The 20,892-nt window shown below is 39.3% G+C and overlaps 1 protein-coding gene across 1 annotated transcript; it reads right to left on the reverse strand.

Annotated features, from left to right (window-relative positions):
- Positions 1-840: 840 nt before the first annotated feature.
- Positions 841-16,410, reverse strand: LOC109041987 (uncharacterized). Its single transcript, XM_019058514.2, has 6 exons — positions 15,817-16,410; positions 13,328-13,738; positions 12,485-12,556; positions 10,016-10,120; positions 4,976-5,122; positions 841-2,989 (listed from the first exon to the last, which is right to left on the reverse strand). Exons 1-6 carry the CDS (start codon positions 15,934-15,936, stop codon positions 2,795-2,797), a joined length of 1,050 nt encoding a protein of 349 aa, XP_018914059.2. The 5' UTR covers positions 15,937-16,410; the 3' UTR covers positions 841-2,794.
- Between the last annotated feature and the right edge of the window lie 4,482 nt (positions 16,411-20,892).

Genomic DNA, 20,892 nt, shown 5'->3' on the forward strand with positions numbered 1-20,892 from the left:
ATGAAAAACAGGAAAATTCTAAAAAGTTTTTTTTAACAATGTGCGCAAAGTTTGACATCAACGAAAGTTGGCCAAAGTGACTCTCTTACATCCCTAGTGAACATACTTGAAGGAATTAATTTTCCTTCGAAGGGATCGGTATGAAACAGCGCTTTGAATGCCGAAAAACCCGCATTTTTCGCCAAAATCGGCCTTCAGACCCATGTTTAGGCCAGTGATAGACCCCGAAATAAATCGAAAATGACCAAACCACTATGCATTCCGTAAAATATAGACCTTCAATGACCAAAAAATCGCGGAGTTGAGGAATTTCAGGGTGGGCCCAAAAAAGGCCCTTAACGATACCCCTCCTTTGTGGAAAGTTATGAATATTTTTCTTTGAAAATTTCAGGGGCTTTAGGTGAAATTGCGAACAAAATTATCTGAAAATTGGAAGAAATTCGTGTTTTATTACAGAAAATTTGGTAATGCCTGAAGATTCATACGGCGTTTTTCCTTAGCATAACAGTGCTGTTCGGACCAGTTAGACGTATTAATGCTACTTTAAGCTAAGTTGTGCGCAAACCCTACTGACACAGTTCCTGTCAGTAGAAATGCGTCCATTCAAGGCTGATAAGTACGAAATAAACGGTTGTGCGTGAGGAATATTTCAAATATCACGCAAATGCTAAAAATTTCTCAAAACTTTCTACCTGTGATTACGTCAACGCTACTCAATACTGTGCGTGAGCTTTCGCTTCAATTGCCGGCAGTGACGCAGACTGGCTTATTTTTAGCGCTCTCAAGGAACAACCGTACATGACCTAAACTTTGCTGGTTTTTTCTGCTCTTTCAAATGGATTTTGAACGTACAAAAAGTTGATACAAGCGAAAGTGCTTGTCAAAGGGTTTGACGCATCAGTTTGAGTATGCTTTCCAACGTCTACCGGAGATCGACTCTGCTCTACTGCCGTGCTAAGTAAAAAACGCCGTATGAACATTCGAGAGTTGCCGAATTTCCCTTGATAAAACATGTATTTTTGACAACATTCATGCATAGGTATTTTTCCTTGCAATTTTCAGATATTTTAGATGAAATTGCGTACAAAATTGTCTGAAAATTTTTGAAAATAATATTCGCAATTTTCCCAGTAGAGTCGGTTTTTATCGGAGGAAACTTGGCAACGTCTTCAAGCTCATACGGCGTTCTTCCCCAGCACGGCAGTCTACTTGTCAAGTCATAATTTTTTCCATCGAGCACGTGGATTTTTTTTTTTTTTTTGCAAAAAGGAAGCTCAAGCATTCCAATGTCGCCAGGATTTTGAAATTCTTTTTCGTTGCAAATATAAATTGGATTGCATTTAGCAAAAAGGCGTGACTCTGGTGCTTCCAAAATCGTGCAACTTCTCCTCTTCTTTTAAAACTACTTAATATATGTACAGTATTAAAATGTACACAATTATTTTGCCTCAAAATTAATAATCTTTGGTTGGGAAGTTAGAGCTATTTACAATTCTGTAGGGTTTCATAGATAATTAATATGAAGCAACATTTTTACAACACTGTAAACACGTTGGTTCCTTTTTGCTAAATTCGATGCAATTGATCATTTAAACAAATATCTGTACTCTGAATACGCTGTAAATTTAATACGAGAATTACCTTTGTAAATTTAATTAATTGCAAGATATGTAAGTTGCACAATCCTAGAAATATTTGAAAAATTTCCTCTTCCCTAAATGCAATCTACATATTAACCGTGATTTAAATTGCCTCTTTTTTACGGGAATAATACCGGAATGTCGATTAGTGTAGGTGTAGCCATAACAATGTAACGGGGGGGGGGGGGGGGGGCAGTCGATCTCGAATAATGTTGGATCTTTGATCATTCATAGGATACATTTTGAGGCTTCTTTTTCGCAAAAAGCTCGTCTAAAATGGGGATTTTTGTGTACCTTTCCTCAAACGTCGCCAAAACGGAACCTTCAGATGTGACAATCCTCTAGATCAGACCTCTAGTGAAAGTTTTGGATTGAGTCCCGAACTCGTTTTGGCAACATATCATAGATTTCATTTTTTATCATGGACAGTAAAGTTTCTTGGTTGGACAAACAACTGCAATCGAGTCTTTTTTATTTGCTGTGACACGGTCACGCCAATTAATGATATTGTGCCTCGGAAAATAAAACGGGATCAAATACCTACGTTGTTTTTTCAACAGAGGAACTTCAAAATATCAGCATTTCCCAATGGTAAAATATATAAAATTTGCAACGTTGTATTGTCAAAACGAGCTTGAAACTCAAGCTAAACTTTTCACTAGAGGATTGTATCATCACGAGGTTCTGTTTGGTCCACCCTTGAAAAAAATCCTTGAATTCTTCCAAAAAGCACTGTTTTGATCGGTTTTTTAGCCGAATGGGACGTTCCGTTCGACTTGACCGATTCTTCGAAGTACACCGGGGCTTTATTTCAATTTCCTTCTCCGTATTAATGCCCAGATAGTGAATGCACCAATTTTGAACCTACGCTCTTTCGATTGCCTGAATCGCGGAGGTAAGGAGATGGGGAAGGGGGGGTGCAGATGATACTATTTCAAATTCTACAAGAGGTCAAGCCTAGGCCCATCCGGTTCTCTTGAAGGCTACGTCCATGTCGATTGACCTGTGAAACTTTTGGAATGTACCCAAAAGAAAGTCTTGAGTTCAACTTTTTCTTTTTCTTTTTCTTCTTGAGTTTAACAGAAGATTCGCTTCCTACAGTTGATATCACAGTGCGGGTTTTCATTTTCAAGAGTTTCATTTTCACTTGCTGTCTATGTGATATGTACAGGTACATACGACGAGGAAATAGATTTTTGCGGAGACGGTTGCCTAGAAATTGATCGTTGAGGAGATGGTTGCCTAGAGTTTGATCTGTGAGGAGACAGATGACCGTTGTCTGGTTTGACTCCATACCCAAGTAATTTTCGCCACAGTGCTCTGCCGTTTGTTGTGTGGAACGGAACCTCCTGAAAACAAATTAGGGCTAAATTTAAAAAACGTTCCACATTATTTAAAGAGAAACTAACTAACGAAAATTTTCTTCATCGCTAATATTTCGCGTTGATAATTGGTCAGTTGCGCTGGTCACAGAACCCTGTTTTGATGTTTGATTCTTGTTGATCAGCTAGTAATAATAAGAGCTGTCAAAACAGCAACTTCCTACGTTCAAGATTGGCCGAGATATCGCGCTTTGAAAAATTCATCTAACGACTTTTTTTTTTTTTTTTTTTTTTTAACCAAGAATTTGGCTATTGTTATTTACAAGGAGATGATGAAACTCAGGGGACAAGCAATTCGATCTTTTTTTTTTTTTTTTTTTTTTTTTTTTTTTTTAATTTATTAAACATATCAACTTCTGTACAGAAATAAGATATTTAGATGTAACTTAAAAATAAATAACGGTTATCGACTGAAAATATATACAATTATACAGACTTTTTCCTAACTTGGATGCCCTGGGACGAGCATCGCAGAGCCCATAGAGAACGGTATAGTTCCCGGTATCTGCGGTGTCCGACCCCGAACAACCGGAACAAGCAATTCGATCTGACGTTTCAAAATGTTCACTCTCATTAATTTTAAGTAGATATTGAGGGGAAATTGGACTGCATTTTGCAATTTGGAACTATAAATTCTCGCCCGGTATAAAAACAATGTATGTGCCATTAGTTTCCCTATGCGCTTAAGTGTTTTTCCAGAAGAGCCAGAATTTATAGTTCCAAATTGCAAAATGCAGTCCAATTAACGTTCCTGATCTTTTTGAATTATTTCAAAACATTGCTTCAAAGTCGGGAAAAAATCACAAACATTTTAAAGGAGATGCCGCTGACGTTAAAGAAAGATAAAATTAAAACGAAATGCTGCTTGTCTCGGCTTCTTCTGTCTTTTCTACTTCTGCTCTCCATTCTCCTTCTCCTCGTCATTTTTCTACCACTCGCTCTTCCTCTACTTCTTCCGAAATTTATGGCGTCGCCTTCTCTGACGTATATCCATGGCCAAGGCGCAACACCTTGTACCTCCGTTTGCGACATTGCAGACTGCTTGTCGTTAGTTTACTTTTCCCTCGGGAAAAATTAACGTAGTTTCTTGAAAACTGCTTGATATTTCCACTCTTTTAGCAGAGTATAGATTCACTATGAATTTCAAGCTGTAAAGTCGGATTCTTTCTCCGTGAACAAGTAAAGCAAGGGCGGGAATTTTGAAACACTTCAATGGAGATATACGTGGTTTTGCACTTTATGCCGCAATCACACGCTGAATTTAGCAGCTGAATGTAGAAGTCAACAGTCATCGCCCAACGGCTGAAATTGAGTAAATTCGAGTTATTTTCATCCAGATGTGTATCAAATCTACTCGAATAGTTCAGACAAATTCAACATTAGTCCGATGGTTGCCAAGAATCGTTGCTGAATTTTGCGCGTGATGCGCAAAATTCAGGCATCGGGCCGATGACTTCCACATTCAAGCCCCATTCAGCTCCCACATTCAGCGTGTGATTGCGGCATGAGCCATCGATATATGTTAAGATTCCGATAATTTGAGTCGGTCAGACTAGAGTTATTAAGGACCGAGGCTGGTACTCAGAGGCGGATCCAGACATTTGGCAACACCGGATTTCCTTCATTTAAACCTATGCTAAATAATCGATTCTTGTCGGGGCACCTGGCCCCTCCAAGAATCGATACATTTCCATAGGTTTAAATGGAGGAAAGGCAATGTTGCCAATTAGCTGGATCCGCCAATGCTGGTACTTGCTGGTCAGGACCAGTGGCGATGCTTGAAAATTGGCAACACTGTTCCCCCTCCATTTAAATCCATGAAAAGTATCGATTTTAGTTGAGAGAAAGAATCGATTGCTTACAAACATTTTAATGCAGGGAAAACAGTGTTGCCAACCTTCTAAAATCGCCACTGGTCGGACAGTGGACTACATCTAATAAAAAAATAGGTACCTGCAAATCCCATTCGCCGTTCTTATTACCAATCATGAACATGAAACTCGGTATTGCCGATTCTTCGTATAGCTCCAATCCCTCTAGTTTTTTATCCATGTCATGTTTGAAGAAGACAACGGAGTTTTGGAAAGCACCAGCTAGTTTCTGTCGGCACAAGCATGGAAAAGGGACAAAATGCTTTTTAGAAAAACGCACGTAACTGGTGAGCATGAATCGCCCTGTTAAAAGTCGAGGAGTGAAATTCGGTGCCGGAGTATGAACGACGCCCAAAAACCCAGAATGATAAGAATACACGAATAGTGATGGGTTAAAATTTTTAAAACAGCAGCCCGTGACAATGATGATATCAAAAACATGGGAGAAACCCCGGACACAAGGCTAAGAATTACATATCGACGGTGAAACTACCAAACCACGTATCTCGGTTTGCGACGTCGCAGACTTCCTGTCATACTTTATTTTTTAAATGAAAAACTACTCAACGTCCAGTCTTGAAATTTTCTGTGATTTTTCCTCTTCGTGCGGAGAAAATTCTGTGAAAATTTCAAGGAATGATATTCATTTGGTCTACTTCAAAAAAATAAAATGCGAGCGTAGATTTTTAAACACCGCAAACGAGATACGTGGTTTGGTAGTTTCACCGTCGATATACAAATCCGAGATGTTTCGGCTCAAAACTGAGCCATTTCAGCCGGAAGAATAAAAGTAAAATTTGAAAAATCCAAATTGAAACATGCAGACTACATAATGGCCGAGAAAATCAAAACAAAGAGCTGAACAGTTTGGAATTTTTGTATTTTATTTTTATTCTTCCGGATAAAAATGGCTCAGTTTTGGGCTGAAACGTCTCGGACTTGTATGTGTAATTTTTAGCCTTGTTTCCCGTTCTTTCTCCTATGTTTTCGAATAGTGATATTAGCACCATAAAAGCGTATGATACGTTTATACGTATGATACGTATGATATGATTTGTTTTCGCCGTTATAAATGTGTATTTACAAATAAAATAAATAAAAAAAATAAATAAAAATAAAATACTCCGCAGAAAGAGTGGATTCTGATCCGTAATAGTGAAAGTCGCTCCGTAAACAGAATAAATTCCGGCCATCATTCATATCACTCGGATTTTTTGGCGCCATGTTGACTCCGGCGCAGAATTTCACTTAAAAATGTTAACAGTGCAAGTATTCTAGTTTATGAAATGAATCGTTCGTGAGTCTTGTGTAAGATCGGTTTCAGGACTTTTTGTCAACGATTTTTTGTCCGCGCACCTTTTTTGTCCAGTAGTTTACGCCCACACGTAAAGTAAGCAACAGTGACTTGGTCCAAGCGTTATATTTTAGTCGGTATGTTAAATTATATTGACAATATGGAAATGAGAAATTGAGAGAGAAGGAGGTGTTGTTACGGTTGCTCATTTTCCAAATGAAGTGTTATTACTATCTCCTTTTGAATCATCTTTTTAAATTATTGTAATCTTTCGTCGCATTCCTAAGGCGCAATAATACAACTATTTGAACTCTCCGGAATGCGTGAGGTATCACGCCGCATTTGAAGGCGTTTTCAAAACAGCCAAGTTCCGCTATCCGGATTATCGTTTTGCATAGTTCATATTATTTTGCTGTATTCCGTACCGCTTGTTTCTTTTTAACTAGCGAAATGCCCGTGACTAGAGTCACGGGTCTAGAGGCCGCTAAAATATCTATAACCCCCAAAAAATGGTGGTAGGGGAGCAAGACATGCCATAAAAAAAAATGATAAAATCGATAGAAAAATGAGTTGAGGGGAGAGGGTGATGGAGCTAGAAAAATGAGCTGGGGGGAGGGGTAGAATAAATGCTGACAAAATAATTAGAACTAACCTGGCAATGATTTATTAAAAAAAGAAAGAAATAAATTAAAAAAAGAAAAAAAATGAATTGAAATAAAACATCAGCTGATAGCAAACAAAGATTACCAAGGAAACCAAGGAATGGAACTTTCATAAAAACAGATTAGCGGAAAACAGCGTAAGTAGGGCACTTACGTTAGTTACCGTTTATAAGTAAACGGTAAGTGCGATTTAACCAAAAATCTATACCGTTCTTTATAAGACCAAAAGGGACAAAATTACAAAATTTGAATAGGCTAAAGTAAATCTAACGATAGTTATCGTGAACGAAAGAATTGACGACATAGGTCGGGTAACTATTAAAGGTGGGATTATAGGTGGGATCCTCGTATAAAAACCACCCATTTGCTAAATATAATTCTAGCTGGAGCGCACTTCAGCTATGCATTCACCACTGCAAAAGTGTCAAAGGAAATCGACAAGCCCAGCGTGCATGGAGGCTATTTCAGTTGAGGACACCGCACCAAGAACAGCCTATAATTGAAACCGCGTTTTGAGAAAAACGCATTTAAAGTTTTGTTTTTGATGTACTGCGCAGACTTTTCTATGCAGGTACCCTGTTTTGGTGTTTTTGGGCGACCTAACCCTGCTATTGAAGTATGCCGGGTAGATTTTGCGATACATTTTGGGTTTACACTCTATTATATTTAATTTAAAAAAGCGGTTTTTAGGCCATTATTACTCCTAACAGTCATTTTGGTGGCAATATGAAGTATAAATCATTTTAATCGCGCATGTTAACGCAAAATGAAAGAATATCGATAGTGAGTAAAGAAAGGGGTAACTAGCACCTTATAGGCCCCTAGGTTTACAGGCCCGTTCATAGGTCGTTCTTGCACTTGCACCCATCGATCCAGTGGCCCGACTTAACTCGGGAAAAAAAAAAAAGGTTTTTCGACCTCGAGCCGTTACCTATCTATATTCTATCGCTACCACAGCATAGTCCAGGGTACATAGAATCCGAAAAGTAGATGGGCGTAATAACGACCTATACGCCTAAAGACTGTTTTTGGTGCGGTGTCCTCAATTGTCATTGGTGAATATTTGGTTTTATTTCTATCCTTAAAATATTGAATGTACAATATACCTTATATATGTATAGGTACTTTTTTTTCTTTTTTTTAAATTTGTTTCTTTACGAAATTATTACTTCGTTTTGAAAACGTTTATATTTTTAAAACGTGAAAAATATTTGTAAAACCTTCTCCAAGCGACATTAATCTTAATGAGCTGCAGTTGTGCCGACAGAAACTGAAAAATGAATAAAGAGGAAAAAAAACTGAGAAGCATGCAATCTTCAGTTTTAACCCATTTGTACATCGATCTTTTTGAGTCAAATACGTCAAATTTTGAGCGTTTCATTGCGCGTACATCTCGCTGCAGTACAATAAAAGCACAAAATGTAAAAGAAAAAATTAAAGTACTTTGGAAATCATTAAATTTGACACAGAACCACCAATATTTAAAAAACACACATTATATTATTATTCTCCTTTGATAAATTGATACATTTTTTTTCCCCATCAATTTAAATGAGAATAATCAATGCAGAATGTGCTAACATTTCAAAAGCATGAGTTTAAAAATGCTGACCATGCAAGTCGGTTATTAAAGCCGAACAGAGCGGAGCGACGCGGTGTGCTGCCAGCGCGAGAGGCTCACTGGCGCCTACAAACCTAAGTGGATACTTCACGCATTGCACAATGCTTGAAGTATCCACTTAGGTTTGTAGGCGCCAATGCACGTTACGCGCTGGCCGCCCGCCCGCCGTGCGGCGGCGCCTGAAGCAACTATTTCACGACAGAGGTGTTGCACAGTATTATACGAAATTAAACGTATTAAGAATGACAGGCATCCTTTAAAAGTACAGATCTTTCCTTGCAAAATAAATCAAGATACTTATCGTACACAGGAAAAATCTAAGAGCCTTTAGCTGAGGCAAATATGGAGGTTTATCCGGTTCAGGTATAACAAGGTGGGAATTTCTTGAAAGATAATTAAGTCCTGTTACACCAAAGAGGTGTAGAGAGTTTTAGTGAATTTTGTCTCATGAAATTGACGCTCCCCCATTTTTACCAAAACTCTCAACTATATATCATTCTCCGTTGTACGAAACAGACAAAACAAAAAAACAAGCAAACCTTCAGTCTTCTAAGACATTATATATTTTCATCAAAAAACGTCGTGAGCAATTGTCGTTTGTATTTACACGTGGGCCAATTAACTTTGGGTGTCAACCGGCACGTGGACCAAAACTCCCGCACCGGAAAAACCCGTGGACGTAAATTACTGGAAAAAACAGGTGCGCGGACAAAAAATCGTTGACGAAATGTCCTATAACCGTAAGATCTTGATGAGTTTCGTTTCCGGCACCAAAACGACTGGGTTCCAACCAACTATTGTCGGGGACTAGAAGTGATTTTTGTCCTCGAGGACAAAGTGACACATGGTTTTCCCTTTCTCTGAGTTTCCTCAGACGAATGAAAAATAAGAGTTTTTGAACGACTGATTCATTTCCAGAGTATTGCCGCAACTCTAAAAACTCATTCCAGTTGCAGTGGCGTGGTGTACTTTGCGATATATCGATTTTTATGCCATTTAAACCTATGGAAAAGGATCGATAAACAGGGTGTTCGCAGCGAACACCTTAAAAATCGATTCTTTACCATAGGTTTAAATGGCAGAACAATCGATACATCGCAATTCACGCTACGCCACTGTGCAGTTGCGGGGCCTCAGAGTTTTCTCTCATTTTTTTAATTCATCCACGTCATAAACCCTTTAAAGTGGATGTGAACACAAGCCTCTAGAAATGTGTATATCGACGGCACGGCTTAAAGTCCGCCATCACATATCTCGTTTGCGGTGTCTGAAAATCTCCGCCTCTATGTTATTTTTTTTAAGAAGAACGATTAGATATCATTCCTTGAAGTTTATGCAGAATTTCCTTCGCTCAGAGGAGAAAAATCATGGCAGTTTTCAAGAATTGCCGTTGAGTAGTTTTCCGTTTAAAAAATAAAGTATGGCAGGGAGCCTGCGACGTCGCAAACCGAGTTACGTGATTACCGACGTACACTGTCGATATGTTATTTGACGGCAAGTGTCAATATGTGCTATTGTTAATAAAAAAAAAATAAAAGATCTTACCTCGACTTCGCCACTGATACGAATCCATTTATCGCAAAGTTTTGCATAGAGCACTACCATTATCAATTTCCCCGCATTCTCTTTGATTTTTTCGGTCATTTCATCCTGAAATAAAACAGCAATTTTGTTAAAACTCCACCCATTTTTTTAGATTAGGACGCACATATGAGATGGGACATCACACAGTTTATAGCAGGAGGGGAGGAGGGGGTGGACATACCTCTAAGTCGAATTGGCTCTTCCAATGGCCATATTTTATCGACATTTTAATTTTTCGAAACGAAAGAATCAACTCCTCTATTTTTAGTTCTATTTAGCTTTAATCAGATGTTGGAAGTAGGACGCAGGTTTTTTTATAGACCAGAACGTTTAGGAAGGGGGATAAAATTTGAAATTCCCGCCAATGAAAAATGGCGGGAATTTCAAATTTAGCGGAAAGTTGAACTAAGCGGGAGATGTTGAGTCTTAGCCTGTTAGTAGGATAAGTAAATCGAAGGTATGCTCCTTTGCTAAAGACTACCAAAAAGCGACGAAACGCTCCGTACCGTTTCGTTTCAGTCTTGGCGTGAAGTTTGTAATAAATGCCGATTTTTTTAATCGATTCTCAAGGGCTGGACACACGTTTGAAGTGAAGCTTCAAAGTGTTAACTGTTTAGCCAAGTGTTGCGCATCATCGATGTGGTAATCGGTGGCCACACTTGGTTAAACAGCCACCACTTTGAAGCTTCACTTTGAACGTGTGTCCAGCCCTTTAATGGTCCAATCGCTCCCGGCTAGGGAAATATTGGATAAACGATATGATGAAGTGTCAATTACTCTTAGTGCCAAAAACGCGAATCTCAGGATTTTTGCCGTATTTTCTAACAATTTGAGAAATTATTCAGAATACTTATGGAGTCTGAAAGAGCATCTCATTCTTGCTATCCTCAAGAATTATTACCCTTATACTAACAATAAAGAGGAATGTAGACAGTTTTTGTACTCTCCTGTTAAAGGCCTCCATAAACTTCTACTAATCAAAGGTTAAACCATGTAGCCTTTTCAAGGAAAGGCCCTGAGTAAATAAGAGTATACAACCTCAAACTTAGGTTCAATTACAAGTATACATCCCTTAAAAAGACATGTAGCTGTTCCTCAGAAACATCAGAAGAAATCTTTATCTTAGTCTCAACATTAATGTGAGAGTTTTGTCCTTAAAATTTGACATATCGTGCCGTTGAGCAATGTGCTTGCCATGCTGAGGAAAAGCGCCCTATGAGTATTTGAATAAGTCAAATTTCCTGTAAGAAAATATTTATTACTGAAAACATTTTAATGTATGTTTTTTTTTTTTTGAAATTTTCAGACACTTTAGATAAAATTACGAGCAAAATTCTTTTTAAAAAAAATGGAAGAAAATTAGTTACAAATATTCCCAAAAATTCGTGATTTCTCACAGGAGATTTGGCAACGCTTGAAGGTTCATACGGCGTTCTTCTCTAGCACAGCAGTGTGGCAGGAAGGCTCTACGGAGGACCGAGACCAATGAGCTATTAATTGTGGCGATAGAGAGAGCAGCGCTTGCTGCAGCAATAAGAATTGAAGGGGCTTTTACCGTCCACGACGAAGCGGTCGCAATTCGGATGGACAGGGCACAGAGACACCGCGATGCCGCTAGCCGCATTAACCGAACATGCAAGTGGTTTCAATTAAAATCGTACCGCATTTACAATATTCCGTTGCAAGTGTAGTGATATCTCGATTCCTCGATGGATTGTGGCGGAAGCAAGAGCGCACCGGATAATCGAACAAGTATAACACGACGCTAACATCACATGAAAGATATGACATTAAACGAGGAAGAACGAAAAAAACCATAAAAATAACGAATGTATCGATGGCCAGAAAGCGGAACCACAAATCTCCGTTTGCGACGTCGCAGATCTCCTGTCATCTTTTATTTTGTCTTCGGATAATAATCAGTCAAATTAATTCCTTGGAAACCTCCCTGATTTTTCTTATCTATTAGCAGAATATTCCGTAAAAAGTGCAAGGTATATAGTTTACTTGTTTCTTTGCGAAAAAATATAATAGGATAAAGATTTTGAAGCACAGGAGATTTATGGTTCCGCATTTTAGCCATCGATATTTGTCTCTTGATAAGAAGGAAAAACACTAAAAATGGCTCGAAACTGTATGTAGCAGGGTGGAGAAATGATGCTAGGTCCACACCATTTCGCGGGGAAATCAAAGCCGAAAAATTCCAAAAATTACAATTAGATCAAAATGTTTTAACTCTAATGAGTACAGTTACAAAACTGAGGGGGTGAGTGTTCAGCTCAGGCAGTTTGCATTGGAATATTAAGTTGAGGTCACGCCAAGAGATCAATAACGTTTTGAGTCTCTTCATAAGTTATTGGCGGATAATTGAGGTGTTATAAGATTGCTTAGAAGGTTTAGAAGCGAATATAGAAACGTCAAAAGACTCACGCGGTTTTCAATTTCAGTGATCTTGCTGGGTGGAAATCTGCTCGAAAGCGAGTATAAGTGATGGAAAGTGTGCTAGAATCAAATGATTAAACAGAATAATCAAGTTTCACGAATATACCATCAAGAAAAAGAGAGATTTCTTTTCTTTTCATTAGGAAAATAGCAGAATTTGCGTCTAAAAATTAAATTCCTAAGATTTCTCTTTCAGTATTTTTTTTTTAGTAAAATTTACAAAAAGTAAAATGCACTGCCCAGTGAAGTTAATTTCGTACCGTTTCCTTCAGAATACTTCCAAAAATGTCTAAACTTGACTTGTCTAGAGCGGTTCTGAGTTTTGAATTCGAATTCCTCATTCCTTAAAATCTTCTCGAGGTCACCTAAACTCGGTTCTTTTGATTACTGTAATTTTACTTAATCTCCTTTCTGTATTCACTAAAAAAATATTTCTTGATTTTTTTATTTTTTTTACTTTTGGTGTCGTTTCATGTCGACAATTTTTTTTTTTTTTTTTAATTCGGTTAAATCCGTGCAGATTTTACTTAAAGTTAGTTTTTTGAACACCAATTCGTGGGGAAAACAAAGCCAAGAAGTTCCAAAAATTATAATCAGAGTCAAAAGAGTCATTTTTCAACCCCAAAGTAACTGCCGTTGAGTTGAATCCGCACGGATTTAACTGAAAAAAAGAAGAAAAAAACAACAACTTTTGTCGACAGGAAAAAACGCTTCAAGTCAAAATAATATCTCAAGATTTTTTTTAGTATTTGTAATCTTTGACCTAATAAAAGCGACATAAATGAAACTGAAATGGGGGGGGGGGCAGTCTTTCGCGGTCTGAGCACTTACCGGAAGCGAATTTAACCGTTTGACAGACGGCCAGCCATTTCGTTCGACATACTCCCTCTCAGCCGCCTCGAGGGATGGAGGGAGCGTCGCGATGACGCTCTGAATGCAGTCGCTAAATTTGATCAAAGCCCTTTTGCTATTTCCCCTAAACAGACGTGCCGGGCAGGTGACAGTGTCGGTGGGAGCAGGGAGCACTGTGCACTCGCGGCGATGACTCCTGGGCACGTAGCGACATTTGGGAGCGGAGCCGCAATTGCAGTCGCTCTCGTGCTTCAACTTCAGCAGAGCTTGGTGCCCTCTCTCGCATCTGACCCGAGCAGCGGACCGGCTTCTACTCCGATCCATGCACCAATCGTTCGTTCCGACATCGATTGCTAGTTTCCTCGAATCTTCCATTGTCAGATTTCTGCTCTGCGTGTGCACGACGAGAAAATGAAAAAAGTAAAATTAAGCGGGAATCACACACGAAAAAAAAAAGAGTCAAGTCCCGACTTGGACATTTCCAATTGAATTACATTTAGCAAAAAAGAACCAGTGCGATTACGACGTTTTCAAAATCGTGCAACCTCTTCTTTTCTAAAAAATCACTTAATATATGTATACAGTATGCAAATTTACACAATTTTTATTCTTTAAAATTAACCATTTTTTGGTAGGGAGGAAAAACTATTTGCTTTTCCGGGAGATTTTCTCGAAAATTATGAAGGAACAATATTTTTACAACACTGTCATCGCGCTGGTTCCTTTTTGCTAAATGCGACCCAATGAATTGTGGTAGTACCTCGATAAATTAGGTTACTGACCCAAATGTTGCGGCACTACCCAAATTTGAGTTGCGGTCCAACCAAAATTAATTGAAATGTCCATATCATTCAACAAGTAGAGGGTAGCACCATAATTTTACGGGTTATAACCCCTAGCACTTTTCTTCCGAGCAAATCGTCGCCCCTCTGGCGTAAGGGTGTATCTCTATTTCCTCGTGAGCCATAAATTCAGTGGCGTGTCGTGAACAATCGATTATTGACATTTCCCCATTTGCTGTCATAGTAAAGAATAGATTATTAAGGTGTTCGTTACGAACACCTTGTCTATCGATTCTTTTCCATAGGTTTAAATGCCAGATAAATCGATATATCGCAAAGCACCCCACGCCACTGCACAAATTGCATAAAGTCACACGGAGAACAGAGCGCATGGAAAGTCAGATACGCCGCCCTTACATCCGAGGCGACGAAATATACAGTAGGTCAGTTTCGTTAGTCATAGCATCGCTTGTTGATGGTTGCAGATGAGAAGAAAATTATTAGATCGGTCCAAACGCCTACACTTACTAATAATTTCTGCGTTAAATGTTAACAGAGTTACAGCCGTTCGCAAAACACGGTGTATGACGTCATCCAATGCATGTTTGATGCAGTTGGAAACATGAAAGTGCCTTCAGTTTTTGGATATGCAATACGCACATCCGTGGAACACGAATAGTTGCATCAAGGCGCTACAGTGAACTCGGTTCACCGGCCCAGTATGTTAAAACCAGAGACAAAAGAAAGCTTTTCCTTCCGCCATGGTCTCTTTCACCTTGGAATAATCAATTAGTGGTACGCTTAGTGATGGAAAACCTCGATTCTCCTTCATTTTGATATCCATGCAATTTGAGTCACTCGATTGGCTCAATAATTGTATCAAAATTTTGAATCCTTTTTTAACAGGAAACGAGGAGTCGGGGGCTCGTCAAAAATACTGAAGACGTACCACGGAGAAACGCCGCATGAGCAATCGAAAGTTGCCAAATTTTCTTTGATAAAATAATATTTATTTTTAGGAAAGTTTCAAGTACGTAACTTTATTGTAACTCTCCGGTGCCCTAGATCAATTTTTGGAGTATAGCCCCTGAAAAGTTTTAAAAAAATATTCACAAATTGCATAGACAATTAGTATTCTATCGCAGAATATCTCAGAGCGCCCGAGGTCTAATAATGCGACGTTTTTCCAATACCAAGGCGGAACAGCTTTAAAAATCAGAGCGAATGAGGTTTAAGATAGAATAACTAAGTGTTTTTCAGTGATCGTTATCTTAGCATCTGCGTCCCAAAGGGTCATCATTTGGGCACAAGCAGAGGATCTAAAAAGAGGCAATGAACTTTAAGCTCATGAAATAGTAATTTATAATCTTTCACATCCTTCTTGAAACTAAAATCCTGTAAGAAGTGTTGCGGCAGTTTCCGCACCCCGAGGATTGAGGCAACTGAAACCGAGATTATGCGGTCCCGGCTGAGGAAATTCGGCTAAACTGCCAAAACCTCGGTAGAATATACCGAACTTTCGGCAGCGGGACCGCAAATCTCGTCTCCAGCCACCAAAATTCTCGGGGTGCGAATACTGTAGCAAATTTTTCTTATCGTCATACCACCAAAAAAAGGTGGTTTTTTGAATTCATGAAGATGATTGTGAGCAAGAAAATGAACATCAATGTACTATTTTGCACTTACTATAGTTGCCTTCCTTCGAAACCAACCAGGTTTAGACCAAGTGATGGGTCTCCACCATTCGGCACGCATACAGGGAATCAAAATTGATATCATGAGCACTAGCACTGTTTGAATGTTCATCACAAACTGAGGCGCCGACCTGTGACATTCAGCGGAGAGGTTCGACGAAATCAAAGCTTGGGATGAAATTTGCCCTGCTCTTAATCCATTAACTAAAGCCAATACCTAGAATACAGGTTTGAACATCATCCATGCTCCCCCCATCCCTCTTTTGATCCCCCGTCGCCAGTAGTGCTTGTCCGTCTGGCAGACATTGAATGGACGTATTTCTGCCAAACGGAACTATGTGCATCATGACTTGAACCCTGTTATGCATATGGTCTTATGGGTCTCAGGGCTCATGTCTTAATGCACATAGTTCCGTTTGGCAGAAATGCGTCCGAATGAGCTTTCTAACATCGTTGACGTCGGTGCCGCTATTCGTCAGAAAAATTTCCATTGCGCAATTTTTTGTCACCAACCGCTCTTCCATATTTCGTCCGAAAAAATTTTTTTCTCTTTCTGCCGTGAAAGCTTTACCGGTGCTTATAGCTGCTTTTCCAATTTCAGTACACGCGCAGTTCATGCAAGTAATTTTACCCTTTATATCACGTTTCTCCCCCACCACAAAAATGCTCCCGGGTAGACAATGCTTTATGACAATGCAACCATGCTCCAATTTTTTCCTCTTTTTTCTAAATATATGAGAATTTTTTTTTAAATTGATGTATATTGCTCTCACTTTACACTTTTCACTTAAACCTGGTACTCATTCAATGATCAAGGTTAATGCCATGTTTAGTGCCGTGTTTTATAAATTGCTCCACACTTGGCAGCTTTTCGTCGTAGCTGTTCACGAACGAAAATCACTAATTATAGTCTTTGAAGCCATTTAGATTCACTTCCTAACTTTTCATTTTCTAAAAGTCGAATTAATAGGGGGGGGGGGGGGGGGGAAACGTACAACTGAAAAAATAATTAGCTGTTTTAACACCTAGGATGTTAAAACTATGTCTGGTGATCCTCAGATGCTGCCTCTTTTACCCTGACAGTTAACTTTACATCCTATGAATGCAAATTCAACTGCGTGGGCAATCAAGGTATCATCTTAGGATCACCAGACATATTTTTGACATTCTATGTGCTAAAACAGCATACCATTTTTTTCAGTGCGAAAACCGATAAAAAAGGTGAAATTTGTCTCCTAAATATTACGATATTCAAGTAAAAAATATATAAAAATTGCCAGGATTCAAAATGGTAAGAGATTCGATTTTCAAAAGTTCCCGCGGACCCCCCACTCACGCTCCAACAAAATGGCTCTAAGTCTCTTGACACCGACAAGCACAGAGGTCTAGAACCGCCTATGTTTCGGTTTGACATTGGAATCTGAAGATTGACATTTTTTGTGTTGGAGGTTTGACCGGCCTTTTGGGCCTTAAGAGCTCCTCAGTTCGTCATGCCCGCATTCTCCCTTTGTAGGGACTCTGAACATTGACATTTTTTGTGTTGGAGGGTTGGCTGCTCTTTTGGGCCTTAAGAGCTCCTTATCTCGACATGTCCGTACTCTTCCTTTGCAGGGATTCTGCACTGCCTTATTCGTAAATTGTACGGTAAATTCGCGTTTTGTCGAGAGAGATCCGGCAATGTCGCAATACTCATACGGCGCACAGTGGAACGAGCGAGTAAAAGAGGTCGGACATGAAATGTCAGGCTGAATTATCAAATTCCGATGTTCATATTGTATCAAATTTAGTTTCAAGGGGTGTCTCTGAAAAAAAATTTCACAAAAAAACCAATGGAACCTCTGTTAAATTTTTTCGTCTTATATTTTCGAAAATATAAACTTTTAAAGTTTCGAGATTTTGTCCGACCTCTCTTATTGGCACAGTCCAGTGTGCGGCGCACAGTGGATCGAGTCAATAGGAGAGGTCGGACAAAATTTGAAACCTTTGAACGCTTTTCCTCCGTTTATACGAATGTTTGAGGTCCTAAGTGTAGTTCCATTGGTTTCCTCGTGAAGTTTTCCTCAAAATTCTAAAAGCACCCCTTGATGTGTCAAATGTGACGAAACAAACTCCCAAAAAAAATTTGAACTCGATCCACTGTGCGGTGTTTTTCTTTAAGGAGGCTCGGATCGGAAATCAGGATTCGCTGGGGCGATTGAGATAACAAAGCTGAGCCGGTGAGAAGCGGTCGAGAGCCGGAATCCTGTGCGCCATATTTCCTGAGCTGACAATTTGACACCGCAACGTATTATTTAGCGTTGCATCGATGAAAACGCTTAACAAGGCGAGGAAAACGCGAAAGACTTGTAAATTAGACGGGGGGCGCGGGGGCCGCCAGGTTCCACCGCTCGTATGTTAACCGCGCTGACGTGCGGATCCACTCCGAGGGGTTTTGCAAGCGCTGTTGCCATTTATTCCTCCGTGGATTTTTCACGGCAAACACTGAAAAAAAATCTCGGTGTATTTACTAAAAAAGGGTAAAATTACCAAGAATTCAGGGTTCTATTTGATCCCAGTTTTTTCTTGGTAAAATTACCATTTATGGAATTGGTAATTTTACCGAGAAATCTCGGTAAAATTATTGAACTTTCTTGGTAATTATACTGGACCTTGGTAAAAACGCCAATATTTTTTATCGACTGTGGTAAAATTACCGAGATAAAATGTCAAAGTTACCGGGAATTGATTACCAATAAAAGTGGCACTCTTACCTGAAAAAAACAGTAAAAATACCGGTTTTTAGGTAAGCTTACCAGTCTGTCTTGGTAAAATTACCAATAATCGGTAAAAAAAAGTGAGATGGTAAAGGTGCCAATGGACCTTGGTAAAAACGCCGAGAATTTTTTTCAGTGAACATTAAACTGCTGATTTAACAATTTTGTGGTTAAAAAACGTGTCCAACACGTCTCAGTGTTAATCATCGTATTATCTACCGTTACCCTGTAAATTTAATGCAATTCGATTAGTTTAAGTTTTAAACCAGGTAGATGGATACAAAGAAATACTCTTAGTAGTTACGTTATTTTTAAATAAAATTCCTTCAAAAAAAGAAAAAAATGTTTCAATGTAGATATTACAATAAAAACATGATACTTAAACCACTCCTGTGGCCAACCCTCCATGGCATGGCTTTACGAATTCTAAACAACGTTTTTGGGGGTTCTTAAAAATTGAATCTTTACTCTATGGCACGATTTTACAAATCTTCATTGGTTTATTCTTATTTTGCATAACTAATTCCCTAAACTTTAAAATTTTGAAAAAAAAAAAAAAAAAAAAAAAAAAAAAAAAAAAAAAATTGGCTCTCTGTGTTTTTTGTGCAAGCTACAAAATAGATTAGTATCCTCCAGCATCTGATTGCCAAAATTAATTCATGCCATAGAGGGTTACATTAGCTTTCCACCATTGTAAAATGCACATTTGAAACATGCCGGACATATTTTTTAACAATTTAATTGTTAAATCAGCAGTCCATTTTTTTCCTTGTTACCGTGTCAATATTGAATCGAGAATATTCGTACGGTTTTCTCTCGCGGTTACTGAGGTTTCCCTATTATTCGAAAAGTTCCGAATCCCGAAACGGAACTTCCGCAGCTATTTCATCCTATTTAGAGAGTGATCCCATAGTAAGTCCATATTTTCCTCCCCTAGTCTGTATTAACCACCCATTTCAACCAACAGGATCGCTCTATACTCCGTATGTCGATCGCTTTGTCTATCAATTTCAACAATCAGGCCGCTGATTTGACTATTTGCCTGAGGGTTAGTTATTGAAAGTGATAGACAAAGATATAGACAAAAAGGACACAGGGTGTATGGAGCGATCCTACTGGTTAAAGTGCGTGGTCCCTGTAGACTAAGGGAGAAAATGATGGACTAACTATATGGGGTTTCTCGTGGGTTGCCGTTAGATAGTCTATTACCTACTGCCTTTGTCCATTGCAACCACCCGCTTGCACCAATAGGATCCCTCCATGTCCCTTTCGTCTTCTTTATCTATAGCTTTGTCTATCAATTTCAATAATCGGCCCGCTGCGACGTATACTGGGCTTCACTCCAAGCTGAAAACCCTCTCTCGGAAGGTGCCTCCCCAAAACGGCAGCGCTGTTTTGGCGAAGTGAGAACGGCGGAAGGAGGGGGGCTGAGTGGGGCGGGGGATGGATATCGGTCGCGGAAACACGCTGTGCGATTTGACCAGAGAGCGAAGACTCGTTAACCGCGCTGCACCGCGAGATTCGCCGTTCGCGCCGATGTGCTGCCGTGATAAACACATCGCTGTAAAATATCGACAGCGCCTTCTTCCGCGCCCTGCTCCACGACATGATGCACGTTGCACATCGCACAAATGCACACACACCCGCCCGCGGCCGTATCCCGGGTTCACGGCTTCCTCTCCGAAGGAACCGGGAAATGGGCCTGCAACTCTGCCGTGCAACGCAAAAACGCCGTAAACGCCATTTTAATTTTTTTGGAAACAATGTATCATAGCAGAAAAACTTGTGAACTTTGGGACAATGTTTTCACAGAATGGACCACTAGACAAGGTACGAATTTCAGCATTCTGATACATGTTTTTTAACCAAAATTTCACGTAGAACACGATTTGCACAACAAAAATTACCGAAATCAACTCCTTAAGAAGCTATTTAATGATTCCTGATGCGTGAATTCAAACCACCCGCTCAATAAAACTCAATGCTCTACGTGATTCATATCGCGCGTTGAATATTATCGTGACAGTCTCTGCGATAAGAAAATCTGGCAACCACAATTTTGCCGCTTTGGCTCAGCTATAGCAAATTGCTTATAATTTGAACAACACATGGTGGGAAATGAACAGTGCTCGATTGAGAGACTTGCTGAAACTGTTGTAGTGCGCGATTTGACTCACGGAGAGCTTTGAATTTCTTGTGAGCGGGCAGTTCAAAATCCGCGTAACCAATGTGAAATAAAAAGGTTAATATCTCCGTCAGGAGTTAGTTTCAGTAATTTTCGTTGCGCGAATCGTGTTCTACGTGAAATTCTGATT

This window comes from Bemisia tabaci, chromosome 6 (assembly GCF_918797505.1).
Source record: "Bemisia tabaci chromosome 6, PGI_BMITA_v3".
NCBI lineage: Eukaryota > Metazoa > Arthropoda > Insecta > Hemiptera > Aleyrodidae > Bemisia > Bemisia tabaci.

Excerpts from the sequence above, each read along its gene's own strand:
- LOC109041987 (XM_019058514.2), bottom strand. The coding sequence starts at position 15,936 with ATGAACATTCAAACAGTGCTAGTGCTCATGATATCAATTTTGATTCCC. Across the intron at positions 13,739-15,816 it reads TTCGAAGGAAGGCAACTATA|AGCAGAAATCTGACAATGGA; the intron begins GTAAGTGCAAAA and ends GTGCACACGCAG. Across the intron at positions 10,121-12,484 it reads TCACTGAAATTGAAAACCGC|GATGAAATGACCGAAAAAAT; the intron begins GTGAGTCTTTTG and ends GTTTTATTTCAG.